The following is a 22,941-nucleotide window of genomic DNA, read 5'->3' on the forward strand; positions in this document are numbered from 1 at the left end:
TATATATATATATATATATATATATATATATATATATATATATATATATATATATTTTTTTTTTTTTTTGGGATTTTAAAGATTGCAGATGATAGCTCAGGATTCAGAATTTGCTTACATACAGGTACAGAGACATGCTTAAAGGACAGGTCTGGGGTTAAAAAACAAAACAAAAAAACAAACTACTTACCTGGGGCTTCCTCCAGGCCCTGCCAGCCTATGTGTCCCTCGCCGCAGCTCTGGTGTCCCGGGACCCCCTCCACTGCAGATGCTGATCTTGCCAGGTCGACATCTAATGCGCCTGTGTAAACACACGGCCACACCACTCTCGATCACGTGGTCTGTAGCATTCTGCGCAGGCACAGTACTTCTGCACCTGCGCACAACGCTCCAGGCCATGTGAACACAAACTTGCATGGCACAGCCGCGCACAGACACAGAAGATGCCAACCTGGTGAGGTCGGCATCTGCAATGAGGGGATCCCGGGACACCAGCTGGGAGGGACTGATAGGCTGCCAGGGGCTGGAGGAAGCCCTGGGTAAGTAGATTTTGTGATGTTTCTTAACCCCAGACCTATCCTTTATGAATGTGGATCGTAGGATCTCAGCATCTTAGCCGGTTGGGCTTGTGCAGCATTGGGAAACTTCAGCGAGAAATCCAATCCAGTTTCTATAATCCAAGGTTAACCAAGCACTTTGAGATGAAATTATTGCCATAGAAGTATAGATTAAGTATCTCTCTAAATTTGTTTTTTTTTCTCTCTTTTTTCTCACGTGTTTAAAGCTGCACAAATCTGTAAATGAGTGACAGCGTTTTTGGGGTGCAGTCAGGAACCTTAAAACAAACTATTGCATTATGTAAATGTTATTTTTTCCTATTAGTGTGAAAGTGGTATGAGTTAACCACACTCTACTGAATTAGGTAAGAATGGAAGTCTTGACCACAGGAGGATAAAGCAGAATGATGATTTACCAATATATTGCTGCCCTTCAATACCCAGGCTATGTTGTTAAACTAAAGAGGAGAAAAGTGTGTGCAAGTTCAGGACAAACTGGGCGGTTTTTGATGGGCAAGACTATGCTTTTCATTGTCTACTCTTTAGCTTTAATCTATTTTTGGGTATAATTTAGCAGGCTGAGTATCTCTCCTGCAGAAACTAACAAGACAAGAATCAGATGTCTGTAAATGTTAAATATTTTATTGTCATAGCACAGTCTGGTACATATCTCTGAACACTATCCATTTACATTTCATTACATCTTAGCTATTCCATGAAACTTCACAGAGATTCATATGTGCCCAGCTGGCCGACAGTATTTTAAAAATTCATTTCCTGTGTCATCAGTGCAAGAGAAAGAAAAACTAACAATAAAATTACAGTACAGAAATTCACAACAATGTTACAGTAAAACTCTGATTCATTCGTATGAAGGGTGGTTGGCTACAGTACAGGAAAGATATTATGTACATGCACTAAAGTGCCCGTATCATCACCCAAGTGATACCGCTTTGCATACAGTCATCTTGATAAGACATATTTTGCCAGTATTTTCATAGAATACATTATCAGTTCAGTGAACCGAGAGGCTTTGCATTTTTCAATATAGCTTCAGATAATATGAAGCACTTTCACAATCTAACGCATGTAGTAAAAATGTAAAAATAATACCAAAAGACTGAAACAACATACAAGTAATACAAAATAAAAAAAATGATAAAAGCTAAAATGAAGAGGAAGCAGTGCAAAGGAATAAAAAGGCAGTCAGCACTGAGAGAGCATTCCTTTTCGTACTTGGTGGTTTTGCTTTTACATGTATATTTACTTTCTAGAGAAAGTTAGAAATGTGGGAATAGACATAATCATCTCACATAGACAATTAGATGTTCCATTGTAGAAAAACAACAAAATATTTCACAGACTGAACATTTAGCAATTGCACATATCATTCCTTAGGTGGTAGAGGTCTCCTGTCTCCACTGGCAGAGACCGGACTGTGAAATGGAATTACACAGACTGGATTGTATGACTGGTAATTCATGCATGTTGTCATCAGTCTTCCCTTCCTCCTGCTTGTGTTTCCATTATCCCTGGTTCCTCGTGCAGATCACCACTAGAGGGAGCCCGGGAGGCAGTCGGGGAATGTGAAGCCCATCTGGAAGGCAGGCGTCGGTTAGCTGGTCTCTCTGGTCTCGAGAAACTGGATTCTAAGGGTGGAGCTAGTGCTGAACAAGGCAGTTCCTTCACAACAGAAGAGAGCAAAGATTGAATTAATACGACTGAATAAATCAGAAGACACATCTGGTATATTGTTGCCCCATAGCCTTGTATATAAATCAGCCAGAAAAAAGTAACCCAATACAGTGGTTGAGGCTGCATGTAAAATCCACACTGGGGCCCTAAGCTCCTAAGTTATGCCACTGCCAATGGGAACTAACAATTTTAAGACAACATGAACCAGCTTATGAAAGGAAGATGGTGACCATTACTGGTGACTTATTCTTGAAAATATTAGCTTCTTGGCTGTAATGCTATCTGACTGTAAGACTCTCTGGCCCATAGGCCAGGCCAATATTAACTTTTTCGCCCGAGTTTTCTGCTAGGTGATATTTTCAACCTTGTCAATAAAATGCCTTTTAAGCCAACTACAAGCAAACAAATACTCAGAATAATTTTGATAGTACTTTTTCACCTACTTTTTGATACTTTTTCAATTGCAAAGTGCTGAAAAATAATTTTAAAGTGAAGATGAAAAAGTATCACCTAGAAGAAAAGTCAGGAGAAAAAGTGGGTTACATATGGGCCTTTATTGCTATAGGAGAGGGGAACTTTTATTGTTATTATTGACTATTTATCTAACTATTGGATGATTATTTAAGGGCACCAGCATTATCACTTTTTAGTGATTTTTAATTTATTTTAACTTATTGATTACAGTTTGATTGCAATAAAGATTATGCGATTTGCAATTATAAAATTGGTCTGTGTGGTGCTGCCTTAACCTAGGTACACACAATACAATTTTCTGGCAGATGTACCTGCCAGATCAATTATTTCCAACATGTCCGATCTGAATTTTGATTGATTTTTTGATTTTCTGATTTTTTATTTTTTTTTATCAATGTTCATAAAACTGAAAGAAAATCGATTAAACATGATCGGAAAAAAAAACAATCGGAAAATAAAAAAAATTATCTAAATTCAGATCGGACATGTTGGAAATAATCGATCTGGCAGGTAAATCTGCAGGAAAATTGTATGGTGTGTACCTAGCATTAGGGGACTCTTTCTTTTGTTCTGGATACATTGTCATTTAGGCCCTTAGCACACTCTGTACCTGTGATATTTATTATCTTTAAAGGATACCCGAAGTGACATGTGACAGGATGAGATAGACATGGGTATGTACAGTGCCTAGCACACAAATAACTATGCTTTGTTCCTTTTTTTCTTTCTCTGCCTGAAATAGTTAAATATCAGGTATGTAAGTGGCCGAATTAGTCCTGACTCAGACAGGAAGTGACTACAGTGTGACCCTCACTGATAATAAATTCCCTTTTTTACTTCTTTCTTGCTCTCAGAGGCTATTTTTCAGCTAGGAAAGTGTTTTTTTGTGTTGAAATTTCTTATCAGTGAGAGTCACACAGTAGCCACTTCCTGCCTGAGTCAGGACTGAGTCAGCCACTTACATACCTGAAATTTAACTCTTTCAGGCAGAGAAAGAAAAAAAGGTATACAGCATAGTTATTTGTCCTAGGCACTGTACATACCCATGTCTATCTCATCCTGTCACATGTCACTTTGGGTATCTTTTAATTTCCCTTCATATGGTGCTGGTCCAACTTTGAATGATTCACATGCTGCTTGAAAGGGACAGCTAACTGAGCTCCAGATAACTGAGATTCAACTGTACAAAGATGTTCCTTCCTCATCTCCAAGCCTATTTCACGCTCATTGAAGGCTGTATAATTCATCACAGAACACCCCCAGGAAGACTCGTGTAACACTGAGCTATTAAATGTTACTACATCTGCAGAGTCACTGCCCTCTAGATATAAGTAGCAAATTACATACGTGCCAGTCTATTTCAAGTTAACCTATTGTAGAAAGAAAATGTATAATTCTCAGATTAATGCTCTGCAGGCAGCTAGTGACATCTACATACACTTTCAAATCAAAGTCCAACTCCAGCCTTACGCTTTTCAGTTTCAGCTAGACTATGTAAGTGCTATCTACATGTAATCAATGTGGGCTAGTTCACGTATATACTGAATGTTGCACTAAGGCTTGCTATTAGCCACACACAAAAATGACTATGTTGCATGCTGGAAAGGCTTGCCCTTTATTTGATGAATGACAACAAATCTGCTCACCAGAAAGCCGTGTGCTGCACTATTAAGCACAGTGCATGGAACCACAATGGCCATGCATGAAAGGAGCAAAGGCATGGATTGGTTGTGCATATCCACTGCATATCCGCTGCCCCATGTTAAGCCACAGTGCACTGGATGCAGTAAAAAAAAAGATCTTTACAGAAACAGAGGACAATCACAGAGTAGCCTTCAGAGCTACAGAATGCTGAACTATTTAAATCAAGATGTTACTATTACTGTATATAAAGCTTTATTATAAGGACAGATTAGTAGTAATTCTGGCTCGTTAAAGGCCATGCGGTAACAAATACCAGAACATTTCACTGATGAACCAGAAACAAACCTGGAGGCAACTAAGCCAAGGTGAAGACACAGATCACAAGACAATGATATGCAATTAGCAATACCTACTTAGGATCCCGCAGAGAATTATGTATCAAGCTTATAATGGTAAATCCTTATAGCATTAGATCCTATTGGAATTATACATCAAGGTTTTAGTTTACTCAGAACTGATATTTAGGTTTATGGTAGGTTTGGACAAATATATAAAGTCATCATGATAGAAATATGGGTGTTGAAGTGCTTCTTCCTTGGCTGTCATCCTGTGGCTCCCATGCCAGTGACTCACAACAAGCATGAAGAACTTCTCACATCACTGACTCCATGCTTGTTCCAGGCCTGCGACTCAGTTAGAGGAAAAGCTGTGGGATGAATGTTAAAAACCAGGAAGCTGGAAATATCTTGAAGCCCACCAGTGGAAGCTTTCATATTTGTGTGAAGACAAGATCATTTCAATTCATCTGTTTCTTATATCTCTTATGAACTATTGAGAAGAGAGATCTGTGTGTGGATCTCCAAGTCTATACACTTGCTTTGGAAAACCTGAAAGGTAGATTATGCTGTGGGCCTGATTTACTTATGTCAAAAGTAGTGATGGTCATGTCTTGGGAGAACGCATGGAGAAGCATGTGATCAGTTTAGTCAGGTGATAGATATGTAGTATAAGTTTCTGTCTGAGCTGCTAATCTTGCTCCTGTGCTAAAGCAGGATGTGATCACAGCAAATCAGAGCTTTACAAATCTATCAGCTGATCAGACAAATCACATGCTTCTCCATGAGTTATCAGCTAAATGACCGTTTGTACACACGCCCGATTTGATGTCCAAATGACTGGTTGTTTGGAAAAATCCGCTTTGTGTACGCACCTTAGACATGATCATCACTAATCACTAGAGACCATGCAAGCTGTGGCTGGTTTCAGGAAAAAAAAAGTTTATGCTATGTCACACCAGACCATAAAAAGTTGTTGAGAGGTTTTAGTGGTTGTATAACTTCAGTTTTGTGCACACACCCATAGCCAGATCTTCCTTAAGGTGCGTACACATGTCGGATTTTTCTAAACGGTCATTCAGTTGATAACGATGGTTTTGGCGGATCGGTCAAATCCAGACTTATCAGCTGAATGACCGTTGGTACACATGCCCGATTTGACGTCCAAATGACCAGTCGTTCAGATGTCCAAACGACTGGTCGTTTAGAAAAATCTGACGTGTGTATGTACCTCTATAATCAATCTATTACAGCTTTGGATCTTTTGAATGGCACTGCCAAATTCCAGGAACATGTTTCATTGTTGTCTTAAATAGTATGATGAGAGGTTAGAAACTTTTAGGGTTTTCTTTTATTGCTATTTATGTCCCCATTGGGGTAACTTTCTACCACTTCTGGTCTCTGGGTTCCCCACTGAAACATTTAGGCTTTAGTAAGAAAACTAGTGTTGTCCCAGAGACAGGAAAGAACAGAAAACAATAAAAATACTAGTTGGTGATTATAACTCTTCCCCCCTTTACTGAAAAAAGGGGGGAAGAGTTTTATTGCTATTTATGTCCCCATTGGGGTAACTTTCTACCACTTCTGGTCTCTGGGTTCCCCACTGAAACATTTAGGCTTTAGTAAGAAAACTAGTGTTGTCCCAGAGACAGGAAAGAACAGAAAACAATAAAAATACTAGTTGGTGATTATAACTCTTCCCCCCTTTACTGAAAATGTTTTATATGTTACTGTCCCTTTCACTCTTGGCAAGATTTTCACACTTTCTGTCTACATAGAAAGTGATGGAATATGTCAAAGATAGGAACACAGGAAATAAAAAAAATGTATACCTAACCACACTATCCAAAACTAAAAAGGAAACTTCCTGGAATTTGGCTTTAAACTTTCCTCAATCCTTTCTATGGTCTGTTAATGATACCAGAAGGTTGATAACATCTGACACCTAATAACAAACAATCTGAATAAATCCAGACTAGATTTACAGATTTACCTGCATTGGTTCTTTTATTTAATGGAGGAAGTAAGGCTCCAATAAGGGTGGAAAGAAAACGTGGATCTACGATGGAAAGGTTATCACTGTTAGAGTCAAGAGGAGATATAAGACAAAACTGCACTTAGCAGAACCACTTAATTCTATCAAGAAGTGAGAAATCCTATTTAAGTGGTTGATTTGTAAGGTTATGGATACACAAGGGGCGGACACAATAGAGAAACACAGCTGGCCAGTAGATCAAGTTGTTGAGCTCTCAAAACAGAATTTGCCTTCATAAAATGGAAGGTATTTGTGATTATTCCAGTAGAGTGAGCATATGAAGTCTCCCACAGTGCATCATTGCTGAATATGCAAATTATTCCTTTGTTGCCCCTGGAAGCTAAACATACCTCCAGAACCGATGAAATGCAATTATGTTTTATTAAGCTTGTTACCTTGAGGCTAGGAAAGCTACCAAGCAGCACTCTATATCTAGCAGGAGGACTACTCCAATCGGAGAGTTCCATGAATATTGGTAGCAGAACATGGTATGTAGTTGGCTGCACCCATTTTAGGTGCTCTGAATATAGTCCAAAGCAGTAGGAATATGTGAGCTTCCTCAGTGCAGGTCTACTGTGGGTGTTAATAAAATTGTAGTAGAAAAGAACAAATTTGAACAAACCAATTTTAATGTTGAGGGTAAAAACCATGGAATAGCTTGATATATAACTCAGTGGGTGACACAAGTCCAACACATCACTGTTACAAGTGGTGACATCAAGGAGCACACAGTGAACACACAAGAATGCACTTTGTGACTAAAGGAAGGAGAGAAACATTATTATGATGTTAGTTTTGGAGAATGCAGGAGAGTTAGACGGCAGGGCCTGAAACAGCTTGAAGAGTAGTTTAGCTGGAAGATGTGATTTCAAACCAGTTACTGAAAATGATATGTTACCAGTGATGGCTAGGCACAGACAAGAGGGACTGGACATAAGACAATGCTGAATGAAAGATAGTGGGTGAAATGGTTATACATCAGTTAACTGCATGCTTTTAAAATATACACGTGACAGGTCTGATCCTATGTGTGTCCTCAGGGCTCAGTATAACAATACAACAAGACCATTGAGAGGAAACACGTGTGCTGCATATACAGTATGCTATAAGTCATCTACACCAGTGTGCCCCAATCCTCTCCTCCCGGACCCCCTGTCAGGGGGCAGAATTATAGTACTGTGAATCTTCCAAAGTTTCATTATATTAATACCATATAACTGATTTACATAGCAGACTTCATAACATTCACAGAAGAATAGGTGGAAAGCTCCAGCTTATCAGAGGAAAGGAGGATTAACTTCAGGTAACATATAGAGAGCCATATTTTCCAGCACACACCTTTCTTCCTGTCCAGGATTCCAATATAAGAAACCTACTAACTCACTTTCTTGCTTACTTGTGTTTCTAAGTATAGCTTAAACAGGGCAATAGACATTGCTCACAACATGACTCTGATGTAAACCTTTTTATCCTCTGTGAAGATGTGAAGCAGACTTGAGTCCAGCTGTTCTTAGATCATTTTTAAACCACTGGAGTAAAAACTAAGAAATCTTTATGGTGTTGTGGCTGGTGAGCTAATGTTTGTATACAGTACGTGATCTAGGATTGGTGGTAGGTGGCTAGTGAAAAGTTACTTCCAATTGGTTTGCGGTTGCTCCCTGTCCCCATACCTTCACAAACCACAGTGTTTTATTGAGATGGCAGTACATCATGTTTGAGTTTTCTTTGTTATTATCATAAATTATTTCAACAGGATGGGTTCCAGTTAAAAATAAAATCCTGAAGATCCTGAAGGGAATTGCACCAACACATACTGATGGTAAAGTTACATACTGCTTAGCTTTATCACCTAACCTACATTGTGAGGTTCCCCAAATAGCCACATGGAATCCCTGGTCTCTAAAGTCCAGCCTCAATCCAATTCACCCCAACTTCATCCTATACTAGTGTCTACACCAATACAGAGGCCGGGTCATGTTCACATGGGGTGGAAGTGGGCCTACTATCAGGTTTAAGGTCATATTTTCAACCAATTTCAGGAACACAGCCTCTCATTTTTAAAGCGGATCTGAGATGAAAAACTAACTACAACAAGTAACTTGTCTATATATCTTATCTAAAGTTTAGACAGCAAATCTAGCTGAAAACAGCTTTAACAGTTTACGATTATTTATTCCTGTGATACAATGACGGCAGCCATGTTTTGTTTGCCACATTACACAAAAGGCAAGCTGAAAGCATCTCCAGCCCTCAGCCTGTGACAAATTCAGTCCCCTCTCCTCCTCCCCTCTTCCTCGTAACCTCCTCCTCCTGCCCAGACTGAGCTCCCGTAAGCCCTTGCTACAGTGCCAAGGCTCTCTGGAAAAGCTGTGGGTGAGGCTGGTTTAGTTTATAAGGAATAAGAGTATTAAAACAAAACAAAAAAAGTATTTGGCTTGAGGAATGCCTTATAAATTATATGTAAGGAACACAATTATGCAATGAGTAAAAGTTTATCTCGGATTCACTTTAAATATGCAAGTGTGGTAAGGGTGGAAGTGATGTGCAATATGCAGTTTTACCACCAGGTGCACCAAAATTGCCTTAAGTAGGGACTAATTAGGAATGTTGTTGGTATCTTGTTTCACAGAATGTCGTATGTTCACTTAAATTCTTAAAAAAAAAAAAAAAAAGGTGTGTCTGCTTAGGTGTGTAGAAAACATGATCAGCTATGTATTCAGGCAAATTGTTACTGTTTACTGTTAGCTACTGAAAAGCCAAATGTAAGCTTACATCAATTGACTAGCACATGCTATGAATTCTCTACATTCTAGCATTGTTTGTCTACATCTTGGAAATACTGTAAAAGAAACCTGTCTCCATAATGAGAAAGAACCCATAGGTAAATAATATTGCGCATCTGGGAACACATAAATTGCTGCATATAGGGCAGTTTCTGACCCATTTGGTACCCTAAACAATGCAACCAGGGTATCCACCCTCTCACTACACACACACATTGTTTAACTATAAGAATTGAATTTCTAAATTGAATTTCTAAACAATAAAATAAGTGTTAATTGGACCCCAGAATATTTAGAGCACTGCCGCAGTGAAAAGTGGGTGTGACCACAAAATATTGAGGGGTTGGCCACATACTGGCCATACTCAACACATTACTGGGCCACATGAAAGCATCATCGATCCCCTTTCCACAGTGTCATACAACAAGATGTACACTTGTAAAATGTAAATTAAAAAAACAATGAAATACATAGCAAATTACTAAGCAAGCATGATGAGCAAATTTCAATGACAAAGATATTAACAGTAACAGGCAGATACAAATGACATGCAAATATTGCCAATTATGGGCAGTTATTTTTACGCATATATTACCAACAATAGGCACATATCCATAACATGCAGATATTTTAGCAATAGGCACATATCAATGACATGCAGATATTACCAAAGATAGGCAAACATCAATGGCATGCACAAAATACTAACATAAGGCACATATAGATGACAAATAGATATTACCTATGAAAAATAAATTATAAATTACAGGCAAGGAATGTCAGTGACAAGCAGATAGCAGTAGGTAGTTTCTAGTAGCAGGCAGGTAATGATCAGAAGATTCCAGTAGCAGCTGGGTAGTGATCGGTACATAATAGTGGCAAGCTGGTAGTAATGGGTAGATACTAGTGGCAAGTACGGTGGGTAGTGATAATTAGTTTTTTGTGGCAGGCAGGTAGTGATTAGTAGATCCTAGCGGCAGGCTAGTAGTGATCAGTAAGCAGGCAGTAGGTGACAGGTAGACGGTGCCAAGCAATATAACATGACAAGTAGAAGTTGGCAAGCATCAGATGTATATAAGGACCATTAAGATCCAAGTAGCAGTGGATATCAAGTTGCAACAGAGGTCAAGTTGCACTGCATGCTTAGCAGCACAGGGTGCAAAGTAGCATAAGGTGCCAAGTTGTAGTGGGTGTTAAGCAGCATAGGGTGCCAAGTTGCAGTTAAGTATTATAGGGTTTAAAGATGTAGTGGGTGCTAAGCAGCACTGGGTGCCTAGTAGTACAAGAACTGTAAAGGCAAGGACAGCAGACCACAACAGAAGTTGGCCTGATGGTAGCAGTGCCTTCCTTGCTGCTGTTCAAAGCTTTTTACTTAGTTATCCCCAGCCACACTGTTGAAGAGTAGCAACAATACCTCAATGGCTGCTCTTCCCAACTAGCACTGCTGACCTACACACTGCCAATAACCTGAGTAGACTGGCTGGCCTTGTACAGGTGGGCCTGTGTCTGTGGGGGAACCCAGCATACACTTGGTGCTGCACACTGTGAATGCATGGCACTGATCTGATGGATTGGTGGGGGTGTCTTTTTGAAGCCTGAAAGAATACAGGGAGCTGCTACTATCCATGAGAGAGTGAACCATGCCCCTGAGACCAAATGGCACTCTAGACCTTGGCCTGTAATGTCTGTGCTGAAAAAAAAACAACCATGGTTGCAAAGATTCCCATTCAACGGCACAAAGCAACAACCTTCACTGTATGATTAAAGTGAAATTTCAATTTTGTTAAACACATTTCTATCATATGTATCAGTAGTGTATTGACCTTTCAGTAACACCCAAGGAACTCCTGTTTTCCTACATATGTAATTAGCTACACAGAGCAGGAAACACTGCCACTTTAGAGTATTATCACCAGCACTAATTGGAAAACTGACACACCCAATACTCACTATGCTGGCAAGAAGACTGATCTACACAGGTAGCTGCCACTGAAATAATAAATGTTGAGTGGAGGCACCCATACATAGATTAAAACAATTAACAGGAGTGCGACCAGCCAGTTCCTGATTCTAGCTACCTGGGCTTGCCTTTATGGTAGTTGTAGGTCCAGCAACCAACCATTGTGAGTACACTTCACTTATTTGCATCTGGGTATACTAGCAAACTACACTTATTTGGCTTATGGTCTTGCCGTGCATTTATCTGGTTCCTGTAGACATTCTGTGAACATTCAAAAATCACCCTTTTTCAAGCCTCTGATATACTATAATGTTTACAAAATCCCTTGTGATATACAGTGGTGTGAAAAACTATTTGCCCCCTTCCTGATTTCTTATTCTTTTGCATGTTTGTCACACTTAAATGTTTCTGCTCATCAAAAAACGTTAACTATTAGTCAAAGATAACATAATTGAACACAAAATGCAGTTTTAAATGATGGTTTTTATTATTTAGTGAGGAAAAAAACTCAAAACCTACATGGCCCTGTGTGAAAAAGTGATTGCCCTCCTTGTTAAAAAATAACTTAACTGTGGTTTATCACACCTGAGTTCAATTTCTGTAGTCACCCCCAGGCCTGATTACTGCCACACCTGTTTCAATCAAGAAATCACTTAAATAGGAGCTATCTGACACAGAGAAGTAGACCAAAAGCACCTCAAAAGCTAGACATCAAGCCAAGATCCAAAGAAATTCAGGAACAAATGAGAACAAAAGTACTGTAAATGAGATCTATCAGTCTGGTGAAGGTTATAAAGCCATTTCTAAAGCTTTGGGACTCCAGCGAACCACAGTGAGAGCCATTATCCACAAATGGCAAAAACATGGAACAGTGATGAACCTTCCCAGGAGTGGCTGGCCGACCAAAATTACCCCAAGAGCGCAGAGAAAACTCATCCAAGAGGTCACAAAAGACCCCAGGACAACATCTAAAGAACTGCAGGCCTCACATGTCTCAATTAAGGTCAGTGTTCACAACTCTACCATAAGATAGAGACTGGGCAAAAACGGCCTGCATGGCAGATATCCAAGGCGCAAACCACTTTTAAGCAAAAAGAACATTAAGGCTCGTCTCAATTTTGCTAAAAAAAAATCTCAATGATTGCCAAGACTTGTGGGAAAATACCTTGTGGACCGCCGAGACAAAAGTTGAACTTTTTGGAAGGTGCGTGTCCTGTTAAATCTGTTGTAGAAGTAACACAGCATTTAAGCAAAAGAACATCATACCAACAGTAAAATATGGTGGTGGTAGTGTGATGGTCTGGGGTTGTTTTGCTGCTTCAGGACCTGGAAGGCTTGCTGTGATAGATGGAACCATGAATTCTACTGTCTACCAAAAAATCCTGAAGGAGAATGTCCGGCCATCTGTTCGTCAACTCAAGCTTAAGCGATCTTGGGTGCTGCAGCAGGACAATGACCCAAAAGACACCAGCAAATCCACATCTGAATGGCTGAAGAAAAACAAAATGAAGACTTTGGAGTGGCCTAGTCAAAGCCCTGACCTGAATCCTATTGAGATGTTGTGGCATGACCTTAAAAAGCCAGTTCATGCTAGAAAACCCTCAAATAAAGCTGAATTACAACAATTCTGCAAAGATGAGTGGGCCAAAATTCCTCCAGAGCGCTGTAAAAGACTTGTTGCAAGTTATCGCAAATGCTTGATTGCAGTTATTGCTGCTAAGGGTGGCCCAACCAGTTATTAGGTTCAGGGGCAATTTCTTTTTCACACAGGGCCATGTAGGTTTTGAGGTTTTTTTCTCACTAAATAATAAAAACCATCATTTAAAACTGCATTTTGTGTTCAATTATGTTATCTTTAACTAATGGTTAACGGTTTTTGATGAGCAGAAACATTTAAGTGTGACAAACATGCAAAAGAATAAGAAATCAGGAAGGGGGCAAATAGTTTTTCACACCACTGTATAGCTCTGTAGTTAGGGGATTGCTGCTAAGGGTGGCCCAACCAGTTATTAGGTTCAGGGGCAATTTCTTTTTCACACAGGGCCATGTAGGTTTTGAGGTTTTTTTCTCACTAAATAATAAAAACCATCATTTAAAACTGCATTTTGTGTTCAATTATGTTATCTTTAACTAATGGTTAACGGTTTTTGATGAGCAGAAACATTTAAGTGTGACAAACATGCAAAAGAATAAAAAAATCAGGAAGGGGGCAAATAGTTTTTCACACCACTGTATAGCTCTGTAGTTAGGGGATTGCTTTTAATCAACACATGTGGACTATCACTTTTTTTTATGTATTTATTAGGTTTTGTTGCTTTTTTGAAAAAAAAAAATACATAATGATAATATAACAGTGACAATAGCTTCGATTTACAATCATTGAGTGATCTATCACTTTAAATAAGATTTGTCTGGATGAGAGCTGCATAAACTTTAAAACAATGTTGTCATGTGCTTGAGACAATTCATATTTTCAACTTTTAAAATCAAAATACAACTGTGGCATTCCAGGAAAGCCCAATTTAGAATTAGAACTATACTATTAAAAAAAAAAAAATCTGCTTTAACTAAAAGGGAACCCGAGGCGGCATTTTTAAATGTTAATAGGACACAGAGGCATGTTCTGTGCACAATCATATGCCGCTGTGTCCTTGTGCTTCCACCGTCAGCCCCCTCCAGGCTCTATTGTCCCCCCAACAAAATACCGCCAGGCTAGCAACAATCTGCTTGTTGCTAGCCTATTTACCTGGGCTTGTCACTCCATTACAGGCTCCCCCGCCGCTCACCGCCTCCGCTAGCTTCCTTCAATTGGAAGCTAGTCCACGACCCAGCAAGTATTTACAAGCAGTATTTTGCTGGAGGGACAGCAGAGCCTGGGAAGGGGGGGCTAACAGTGGCAGCACAAGGACACAGAGACATGTGGTTGTGCACAGAACATGCTTCTGTGTCCTATTAACATTTAAAAATGCCACCTCGGGCTCTCTTTAACTAAACTGTTAACTAATTGCATAATTAAATTCTCCAGATAGCGAGTTATTGTCATCTCATTTTTTTTTGCAGCAAAATAACCCTCCTATGAAGGTTAAGTTAAAGAGGAACTGTAACCAAGGGTTGAACTTCATCTCAATCTGTAGCTAATACCCCCATTTTCCACTAGAAATCTTGACCTTTTCTCAAACAGATCATCAGGGGGCTCTGTATGGCTGATATTGTGGTGACATCCCTCCCACAGTGTGATGTCAGCACCTAGGTACTGACCTCACCCTGTGGGAGCCTTGGTGCATTGTGGGAAATAACAGCTGTTTCCAACTGCCAAAAAAGCACCTTCCACAGATATCACCTGCCAGCAGTAAAGATGTAAATCCTGGGTTCCCAATAGGTCAATGATGAGTAGATTGCGGTCGCTGCTCTATACATCAGGGAGAAGAGGGAAGAGGCGTGGCTAAAGGGGAGGCATGGCTAGAGGGTAGAGGAGCAAATGAGGAGACAGGTCTCCTCCCCTGCAAGCTACTTGTGAGCCGTGCGTCTCTTCCCCTCCAGGCTGCCTGCGTGTGCAGCGTCTTCTCCCCCCAGGCTGCATGTGAGTTAAAGTAATGTGGGCAAATAGCTTCAGGAGGATTCTGAAGCTATTTGCTATGTTTGTATATCTGAAGAGGGGAGAAGGATTGTAGACTGCCTAACTGCTGGGATAGAGAGGGGGGATTCATTATACTGTGAAGGGGAGAAGGCTAGTGTATGTATTCAGTAGGCTTGGAGTGAGGATGTGGGGAAGAATACCGTGACTGCCTATGTATAAGGGGGTGGGGGGGAAATGTCGTGGACGCAGCGGTTTTAAAAGTAGCTCGCGAGCCGAAAAGTGTGGGCCCCCCTCATGTAAATCAGGGAGAAGAAAGATTTTACAATGGGAAAACACTAACTAAGTCATTTATAAATAATTATTGTAAAAAGTAAGCAGTTTTTTTAGTTACATTATTTTCACTGCAGTTTCCTCTTTAAAACTGTGTCCTGTGGTGCTTGTTGGAAAGCAATATAATTCTTCCCTATACTTATTTTTATTAACTATACCTCAGCAATGATGTCATTCTATTAAGTAATATTGAATACAGCACAAAGGAATCACATTGGTGTGGACAAACATGAATCTTAGGTAGGTAGGTAGGCTGTTTCATAGACATTTAATTTAATAAATATCGTGATCGTATTGATACACAGTGCATCTCTACTTACAGTGGCATGGCCTGTAAATCCCCCCAAGGCTATTGTGACCTCTGCTGGTGAGGGGGAGCAGGCTGGACACAGGGCTGCTCCGGCCACTGGATGTAGTCACTGAAACTTGGACATGTCTGGATAACAGGGACCTGATCCGATGAGCAATTTTAAAGCTGCTGCATTGCAGACATGAAATAGCTGAGCCATAATGCTTGTGCAGTTATCATTTAAATTGTAAAGTGCATTATTTATTTATTAGTGCCAGGAATGAAGGCCTAAGTGCATTAAAAACTGCAAGGGAATCAGGATTTGGTTTTGGTTGGCAGAGTTCTGACAAGGCACATGAATCCTACTTGGCTGAAGGGTTCACAGAGAACCAGGTCTGGCATTTTCCTAAAAATAACATGAGCTAAAATTGTCCTGTACTTTGGTATCTAAAATGTAAAGTATAGTTCTACTTCTGTTAAAATTACAATACTGCCTATACTGCTTATTATAAGTTCAAATGCCCCGGCTTGCTACCTTGGTGAATGTCTGCTGTACACTTTGATGTACAGAACACCTCCAAATCACCATATTCCTGTATGAGTAGTGAAAATCCACCATGCAGAGTGATCACTTCTTAAAGGAAACAATATAAAATGTTGAGTTATTTAAAAAAAAAAAAAAAAGAAACAATCGATAATGTGATCATTCATGATCAATTGGACCCTTCTCTGTTTATATTAAATACATTATGAATAATATCATTAATGGGCACCTTTATGGGCTTAACCTTCTGTAGAGAAAGCTGCATTTTTGTTATGAAAAAATGTATGTTTTTTTTTTAGATTTTGTTGTTGTTGTTTACAGTAATTATAAAATGTTTTGGGGATACCTGCCAGAAATATACTACCTCTGACACATGCAGACATCGGGCTATTAATAAGCAGAAACCCATGCAGTGTGTAGGACTACCTAAGCTGAGAAAGTGCCTTATTGTGGGTGGGGAGGGCAGCAAAGCCTCCATTGTCACAAAGCATTGTGCCCAGTGATGATGGGTTGGTTGATGTGGAATGTTGATGGCCTGGTGTGGTACATTATGGTACTATTGCCCTGATACTGGAGAGCTCAGATAAGCTTCCTTACCCAGGTTAATGAGTACCGGATACTCTGAAAGCACACAATAATGGGAGATAGAAATGAAGGGGTCAAAATAAAGGCTCTATTAGTTTATAGTCCACACAAACGCTTGAACCTGTTTTTTTAGGTTAAAATGGAAACCTTCGGTTTGTACTCAATGCTCAGATGTTAAAGTATAGACAAAGGTAGAATGAAATAAAAAAAAAAATATAGATTTACCTACAAAGAGGGAAGTCTCTGTCTCTTCCTGAGGCTTCCAGTGTCCTCCTCACCCCCACAGTTGTCACATGTGGACCTCCGGAAAATATCCAACAAGAGCTTGTCAGATAGGTTATTGTGGATGTGGCCATAATGCACCTGCATGAGTATGGCCGCACCTGTGCAGTAAGGCGGAGCCACTCTATGTACTGCGCAGGCCTGGCTGTACACAAGTGGGTGCAGCATGGTACTGCTCACTCACAAAGAGAAGCGCTGCTGTGTACTTCCAGATGGTTCCAGGCAGCGGCGCCGGTCTCGAGGAGTTCACCATAAGCCTCTGAAAAACACACTCTTCATAAGTAGCTATCTTTTTTGGTTAGCATCCGCTTCAGATTGGGTGCAGCATCTGTTCAGCTACAGCTCTGGTCTGTGCTTGAGACAGCTCATTTCTATGCCACCATAGGCCATAATGTGAATTACGGCTATAGCGGTGCTCAGTGACTAATTTGGACGTTGGAGTTCAAAGTAGAAAAAAAACAAGGCGATTAGGCTGCCAGCAATATCCGGTGCCCAAATTACAAGTCCCTCTGAGTTGTTAAAACTCGGATGGGGAATAGCAATAACCTCACACCGGACTTTCAGCAGGTGCAGGGTGAGCCGCCTACGGCTTCACTCTGCGCCTAAATTTTGCCACCAAGATTTTGAATGTATGCGCTGTGCTGAGCAGAGTCTACATGGGAGCTGGCAGAAGAAACCCAGCAATTCCTATAGATCAGCACTCCATGCTTCACTGCCTGTGCACTGTTCAGACAGGATAATGGAAGACTAAAAAACCTTGAATGAGCATACCCTTGAAGTATCCCACATATCCAGACAAAATTTAATAGGAGACTAAAAAAACAGTGGGAGAATGATGGGAAAATAAATGGGAATTAAAATGCTTAAAACAAGTGTACCATAGCTTTAGATCAAGGATAATGAGGAACCTGAAAAATAAGTATGCTGGCTGCTAAAATCTCTAGGTTACAGCAATTTAGGCCACAAGAGACTTGCTTTAATATTACGTACCATCAATCCAGTACATTATCTATTGAAAAAAATAGGTATAGTTACGCTAGCTGGCCTATATAATGCACACTCACGCTGACCTACATTTATCTCCACACTAACCATGGAAGTCAGTATTTAACCTAAAGTCCTCCCTCGTAAGCTATGTCTATAAATAACAGCTGTTCAGTTTGTAACTATATTTAAAGTAGTGACTTATAAAGTAATGTCTGTATGCAGCACGGAGGCCGATCCATGGCAGAGATCATTTTGTTAGATAGCTGTACATCTGTGTCCACATCCATTTACGCTGGCAATGATCCAAAACAGTATTCAAAAGTTCTCCAGTGAGACAAAAAGTGCAAACAAGTGATAAACTAGGACTTACAGCTGTGTAGCAGGCATAGTTAGAGTCCCCATGGGGCAGTTAGTAAGACAGTTTGGTTCTAGACAGGATAGACAGAAAGAAAGCAAATAGATTGAAAAAGGAATTAAAGCAAATAGTCAGTATTTGTAGATTTCAGCAGAGGGACATTTCCTACTTTGTACAATGTCTGTCTGCAAGAGTTATCAGGATAGAAGTATTGATTAATGTTAGTACACGGCAAACAAAGTTACACATACAGCAAACATGAAGTCGGAGTTCTGTTGACAGGTGGCCATGTATTTTCGAGGTTGATTATACAGTACATTATAAAAGACTGATGTTGACACAGCTCATGTTACCAGAGTGTTGCTTTCAAAGGATGATAAAAAAAATGATTTAACTGCTAACTTAATTTACTAAGGCAAAGACAATTGTGCCAAGCACAGCATTCCACAGCAACCAATGAGAATATTTTTCATTGCATAATAATTACATCAAACTAGTGGAGACAGGGATCTTTTTCCTATGATTACTGTACATCAACGATTTTCTCAAGATAAGGCATATACAGTATATAAAGAATAACTCCACTACTACCATTCAGTAGCGTATGTGATTTCTCACCTCAGTGCCATATATAACCTATTTATATCATCATCTATTGTTTGGCCATTGGTCAAGATTTTTTACATCTGCTGGACTCTGCGTTTTGAGCTGTACAGACAGAAGTCCAAAACATTTTCTTTAGATGTGTGCTTTACATGCATGCATGTGTTTATGCAAATATATCTACTTTTAATATATATAGAAAGACTGCTGTGCATTTGTATACTGTATGCACTTTTCCATTTTGCTATAGTTTGTGTTACTGTACCAGTGTGACCACACTGATTGTTCTCCCCATGCTGTATAATGGCATTGTGTCCAGACAGGTAATTATATTACATCATTCATATTTTTCAAATAAAGATTGTTGCTATTTTAATAAAACCCATCCTTCTTGGTATATATCACTCACACGGTCTATCCAGTTATAGATGTGGTATTTTTTTGTGTCTGACTTCTCACAAAATATTATTTTTTGTTTTCAAATCAAGTGCACAACTTCGTGTGCATACATTGGTATGTGGTCACACAGCCCATCAGGTTATAAAGAGCTTCTTTATTTTCTTTTGTGCCTGATGTGTCACAAGCTAGTGTTGCAGTTGATAAAATTAAAGGACCACTGCCGCGAAAATCTTAAAATTTAAAATATATGTAAAAACATATAAATAAGAAGTACATTTCTTCCAAAGTAAAATGAGCAATCAATTATTTTTCTCCTATGTTGCTGTCACTTACAGTAAGTAGCAGAAATCTGACATTGCTGACAGGTTTTGGGCTAGTCCATCTCCTCATGGGGGATTCTCAGAGTTTTCATTATTTTCAAAAGCACTTAGTGAAAAGCACTTAGTAAATGGCAGTTGCTCAGTCTAACTGCCAAAAAAATGTGCAGCGATCAGGGTGGCTGTCCAGCATGTTTCTATAAATCCTTTTCAGGGATTGTCTAGGGCTCTAGGTCTCTCTCACCGCCGCATGTCAGCGCACGCGCACTCGCCCGTCACCCTCCCCCCGCACCCTGCCCTCCTCCTGTCAGCTACACATGCACAGTAGCCAAAACACACAGGACAGGAGGATGACGCAGGGACAGTTAGGGTTTCATTACATAGGATAAAGGCAATGCTGGGAATCCCCTATGAAGAGATTGACTAGCCCAAAACCTGTCAGTTCTGTCAGTTTTCTAATACCTACTGTAAGTGGTAGCAACATAGGAAAAAAGTAATGTATGGCTCATTTTACTTTGTATGTGTTTATATGTATTTTAAATGTTACATTTTTTCGCGATAGTGGTCCTTTAAATACGCAAACCTGACATTTTAATTCTCCTTTATGGCATTCAAAACTTATAAATAAAGATATGCTTTTTAAGCATACCTAAAGAAGTGGGCAGCTAGGATAGTAGTGGGTGTGTGGTAGGGGATGAGAGTATGCTCAATCAGTCCCATGACAACAAGTTGTAACATGCTTCACATAGGCCATGCATACCTGCCAGTACTTTGGCAAGGTGGTAAAGTAGTAGAGCGGTTGACCTTTCATGGGTCACTTCAAACCATCTCCTTGTCCTTCCAGCCACAGGCAGTTTATAGTTAGTGATGAACAGCCTCCCTCTACCTCATCCCTTTCCAAAACCTAAACACCCTCTGAAGCTGGTGAAAAAAGTGTAGTCTCCAGTATCGTTTTTAGAATTCTGAGGGTTCTCAACAAACAGGAGAGGACAAAGTCACTGAATGCAGTGATGTCAAATCTGTACCTTCCTCTCAATAAGACAAGGACCAGGCAAAGGAGGAGTAAGATGGGTCAGAATCTGCAGTCAGCTCTCCACAGGTCACAAAAATGGGAAGCAAAGACATGCAGAAACTACGGTTACAGATATGCGCTTAATATGAACTTGATTACAGTCCGAAAAAGGAAGAGGAGGGAGGAGATGAAAAGGTGCTTAGAGGCATGGGCCAGAGGTATGTTGAAGAGGAAGTTGCAAAGCAGTAAAGATACAAGGAGAGAGCAGGTTGCCTAAAAGCTGCAGTATCAGGCAGCAGCACGTCATGCCATTGTACTATAACACCAGGGTTGGACCACTAGTTAGCTTGTATAAAGGGTTTTTGCTGTGTGGGTGTGTTTTAATACTTTAGCCTCTCACATAACTGTTGTCATCTGTAACACCTGTGCTTGGTATGCGCCACCAATTCCAATCCACCACCCAGCTTGGCAGAAGACCTATTTCACCAAGAGAATGGTCCAATAGCTAAAGTCTGAAGAACATACATTTGTGATGCAGGCCCTCTATGCTGCAAGTTGGAAAAGGTGTTCAATGCACTTGGATGGGTGGTGACTGGCACACACACACACCTATTAACTTGTAATATGACAAGCCTTGTATCTCAGATGACTTCCACACCCTCCAGGCAGAAGAGGTGCAGCCTACTGCACATTATTTGTCTATAACAGAGAATATATTTACAAAAATAAGACCACATACTCTTCCCTCAAGGAATACTGGTCCTCTTGTTGTCTACAGCTTATCTGTGATAAATCTGAACTACAAATTAATGCTAGAAGCCACTAATACAATGCTAACATATTCTTGAACAGGGACATCTGAAAATACCAAGTTAGGCCAGAAACCCACTAGGAGCGATTTCTAAGCACTAGTTATTTGAAAATGCTCTTGTTAATGCAATGCTATGGAGGATTTTTATAAAATCACATCGCTCAAGTGGATCACACCCATAGCATAACATTAGCAAGAGTTTTCAAACCGCAAAGCACTCAGAAAATCGCTCCTAGTGGATTTCTGGCCTTAGGCTTGCTGTCAAACAACTAAGATTGGTTGTGCAATTTCTTAATAGCTGCATTGTTTGCTGTGGTATTGCTGTACTTTTTTTTAATGCATATTATGACATCCACTAAAAAATGAAAGCATGCCAAAAACTACTTATCAAGTCACATTCATCTATTTTTTTTTCTATTTGTACAGTGCATACTATTTTTTCATAATAACATGCTACATATCTGACAATCTTTATTTGGTAAAACAACTGCACACAATGTAAATATCTTAAATTTTCAACTCATGTAAGTTAAGCTCACATTAACAGAAATGTTGCCAAATCCAGCAAAATGAAGCAAAAAACTGCTCTCTCTGACCTTATTTGCAAACGTTTTTGCTACAGATGTTACAAATGTTAACACAGAATAAGAGCATTGCATGTTGCTCACAAAGAAAAGTCTTCCTGATCAGTAACATATAGGAAGTTAGTATGCTATTATATTGGAAGTTACTATGCAAAGTTAGCATACAAAATGTCCGTACTACTAAACATGAACAATGTGGATTCTTCAGTTGGAGGAACCTGCTTCTGTGTCCCAGCAAATGAGTCACAGAGAAATTTAGGGTGTCGAGTAATGGTGGCCCAGCAATAAACAACAGACTGAAAAAAGTTTGGCATGCCCACCAAACAATGGATTAGTTCAACATATTGGGTTAGAGGAATAGCATGTGGAATTAAGAATCTCAAAAAATACTTGGTCCTGTTCGTTATGTGTATATAAATATATATATATATATATATATATATATATATATATATATATATATATATATATATATATCGCTCTCAAAAAATACTTGGTCCTGTTTGTTAAGTAGATTATATATATATATATATATATATATATATATATATATATATATATATATATATATATATATATGAAATGTGTTAATAGCATAGTTACCCTTTAATGTGTGGTCTGCTCTCAAAATCAGACATACCTTTTTGAGAGCAGGGGCCATATGCAATTCACTTTTCCTCCTTAGTTTTCTCCAAGTTGACATTTTTAAACTTGTCAATAAAATGCCTTTTAAGCCACCATAAAGCAAGAAAATGCTCAAAATAATTTTGATAGTACTTTTTC

The 22,941-nt window shown here is 39.5% G+C and overlaps 1 protein-coding gene across 3 annotated transcripts in view; it reads right to left on the reverse strand.

The window, feature by feature from the left end:
* Positions 1-1,183: 1,183 nt before the first annotated feature.
* LOC137518828 (microtubule cross-linking factor 1-like) overlaps positions 1,184-22,941 on the reverse strand; it is a 145,079-nt gene continuing 123,321 nt past the window's right edge. For 2 of the 3 annotated variants that reach the window (XM_068237188.1, XM_068237186.1), the window contains one exon: positions 1,184-2,240. In XM_068237188.1, coding sequence (XP_068093289.1) covers positions 2,052-2,240 — 189 coding nt within the window. In that variant the 3' untranslated portion in view covers positions 1,184-2,051. Of the gene's footprint in view, positions 2,241-18,447; positions 18,506-22,941 lie in introns of all 3 variants that reach the window. The other variant, XM_068237187.1, reaches the window with a different exon arrangement.

This window comes from Hyperolius riggenbachi, chromosome 5, assembly GCF_040937935.1.
Source record: "Hyperolius riggenbachi isolate aHypRig1 chromosome 5, aHypRig1.pri, whole genome shotgun sequence".
In the NCBI taxonomy this organism is placed as follows: Eukaryota; Metazoa; Chordata; class Amphibia; order Anura; family Hyperoliidae; genus Hyperolius; species Hyperolius riggenbachi.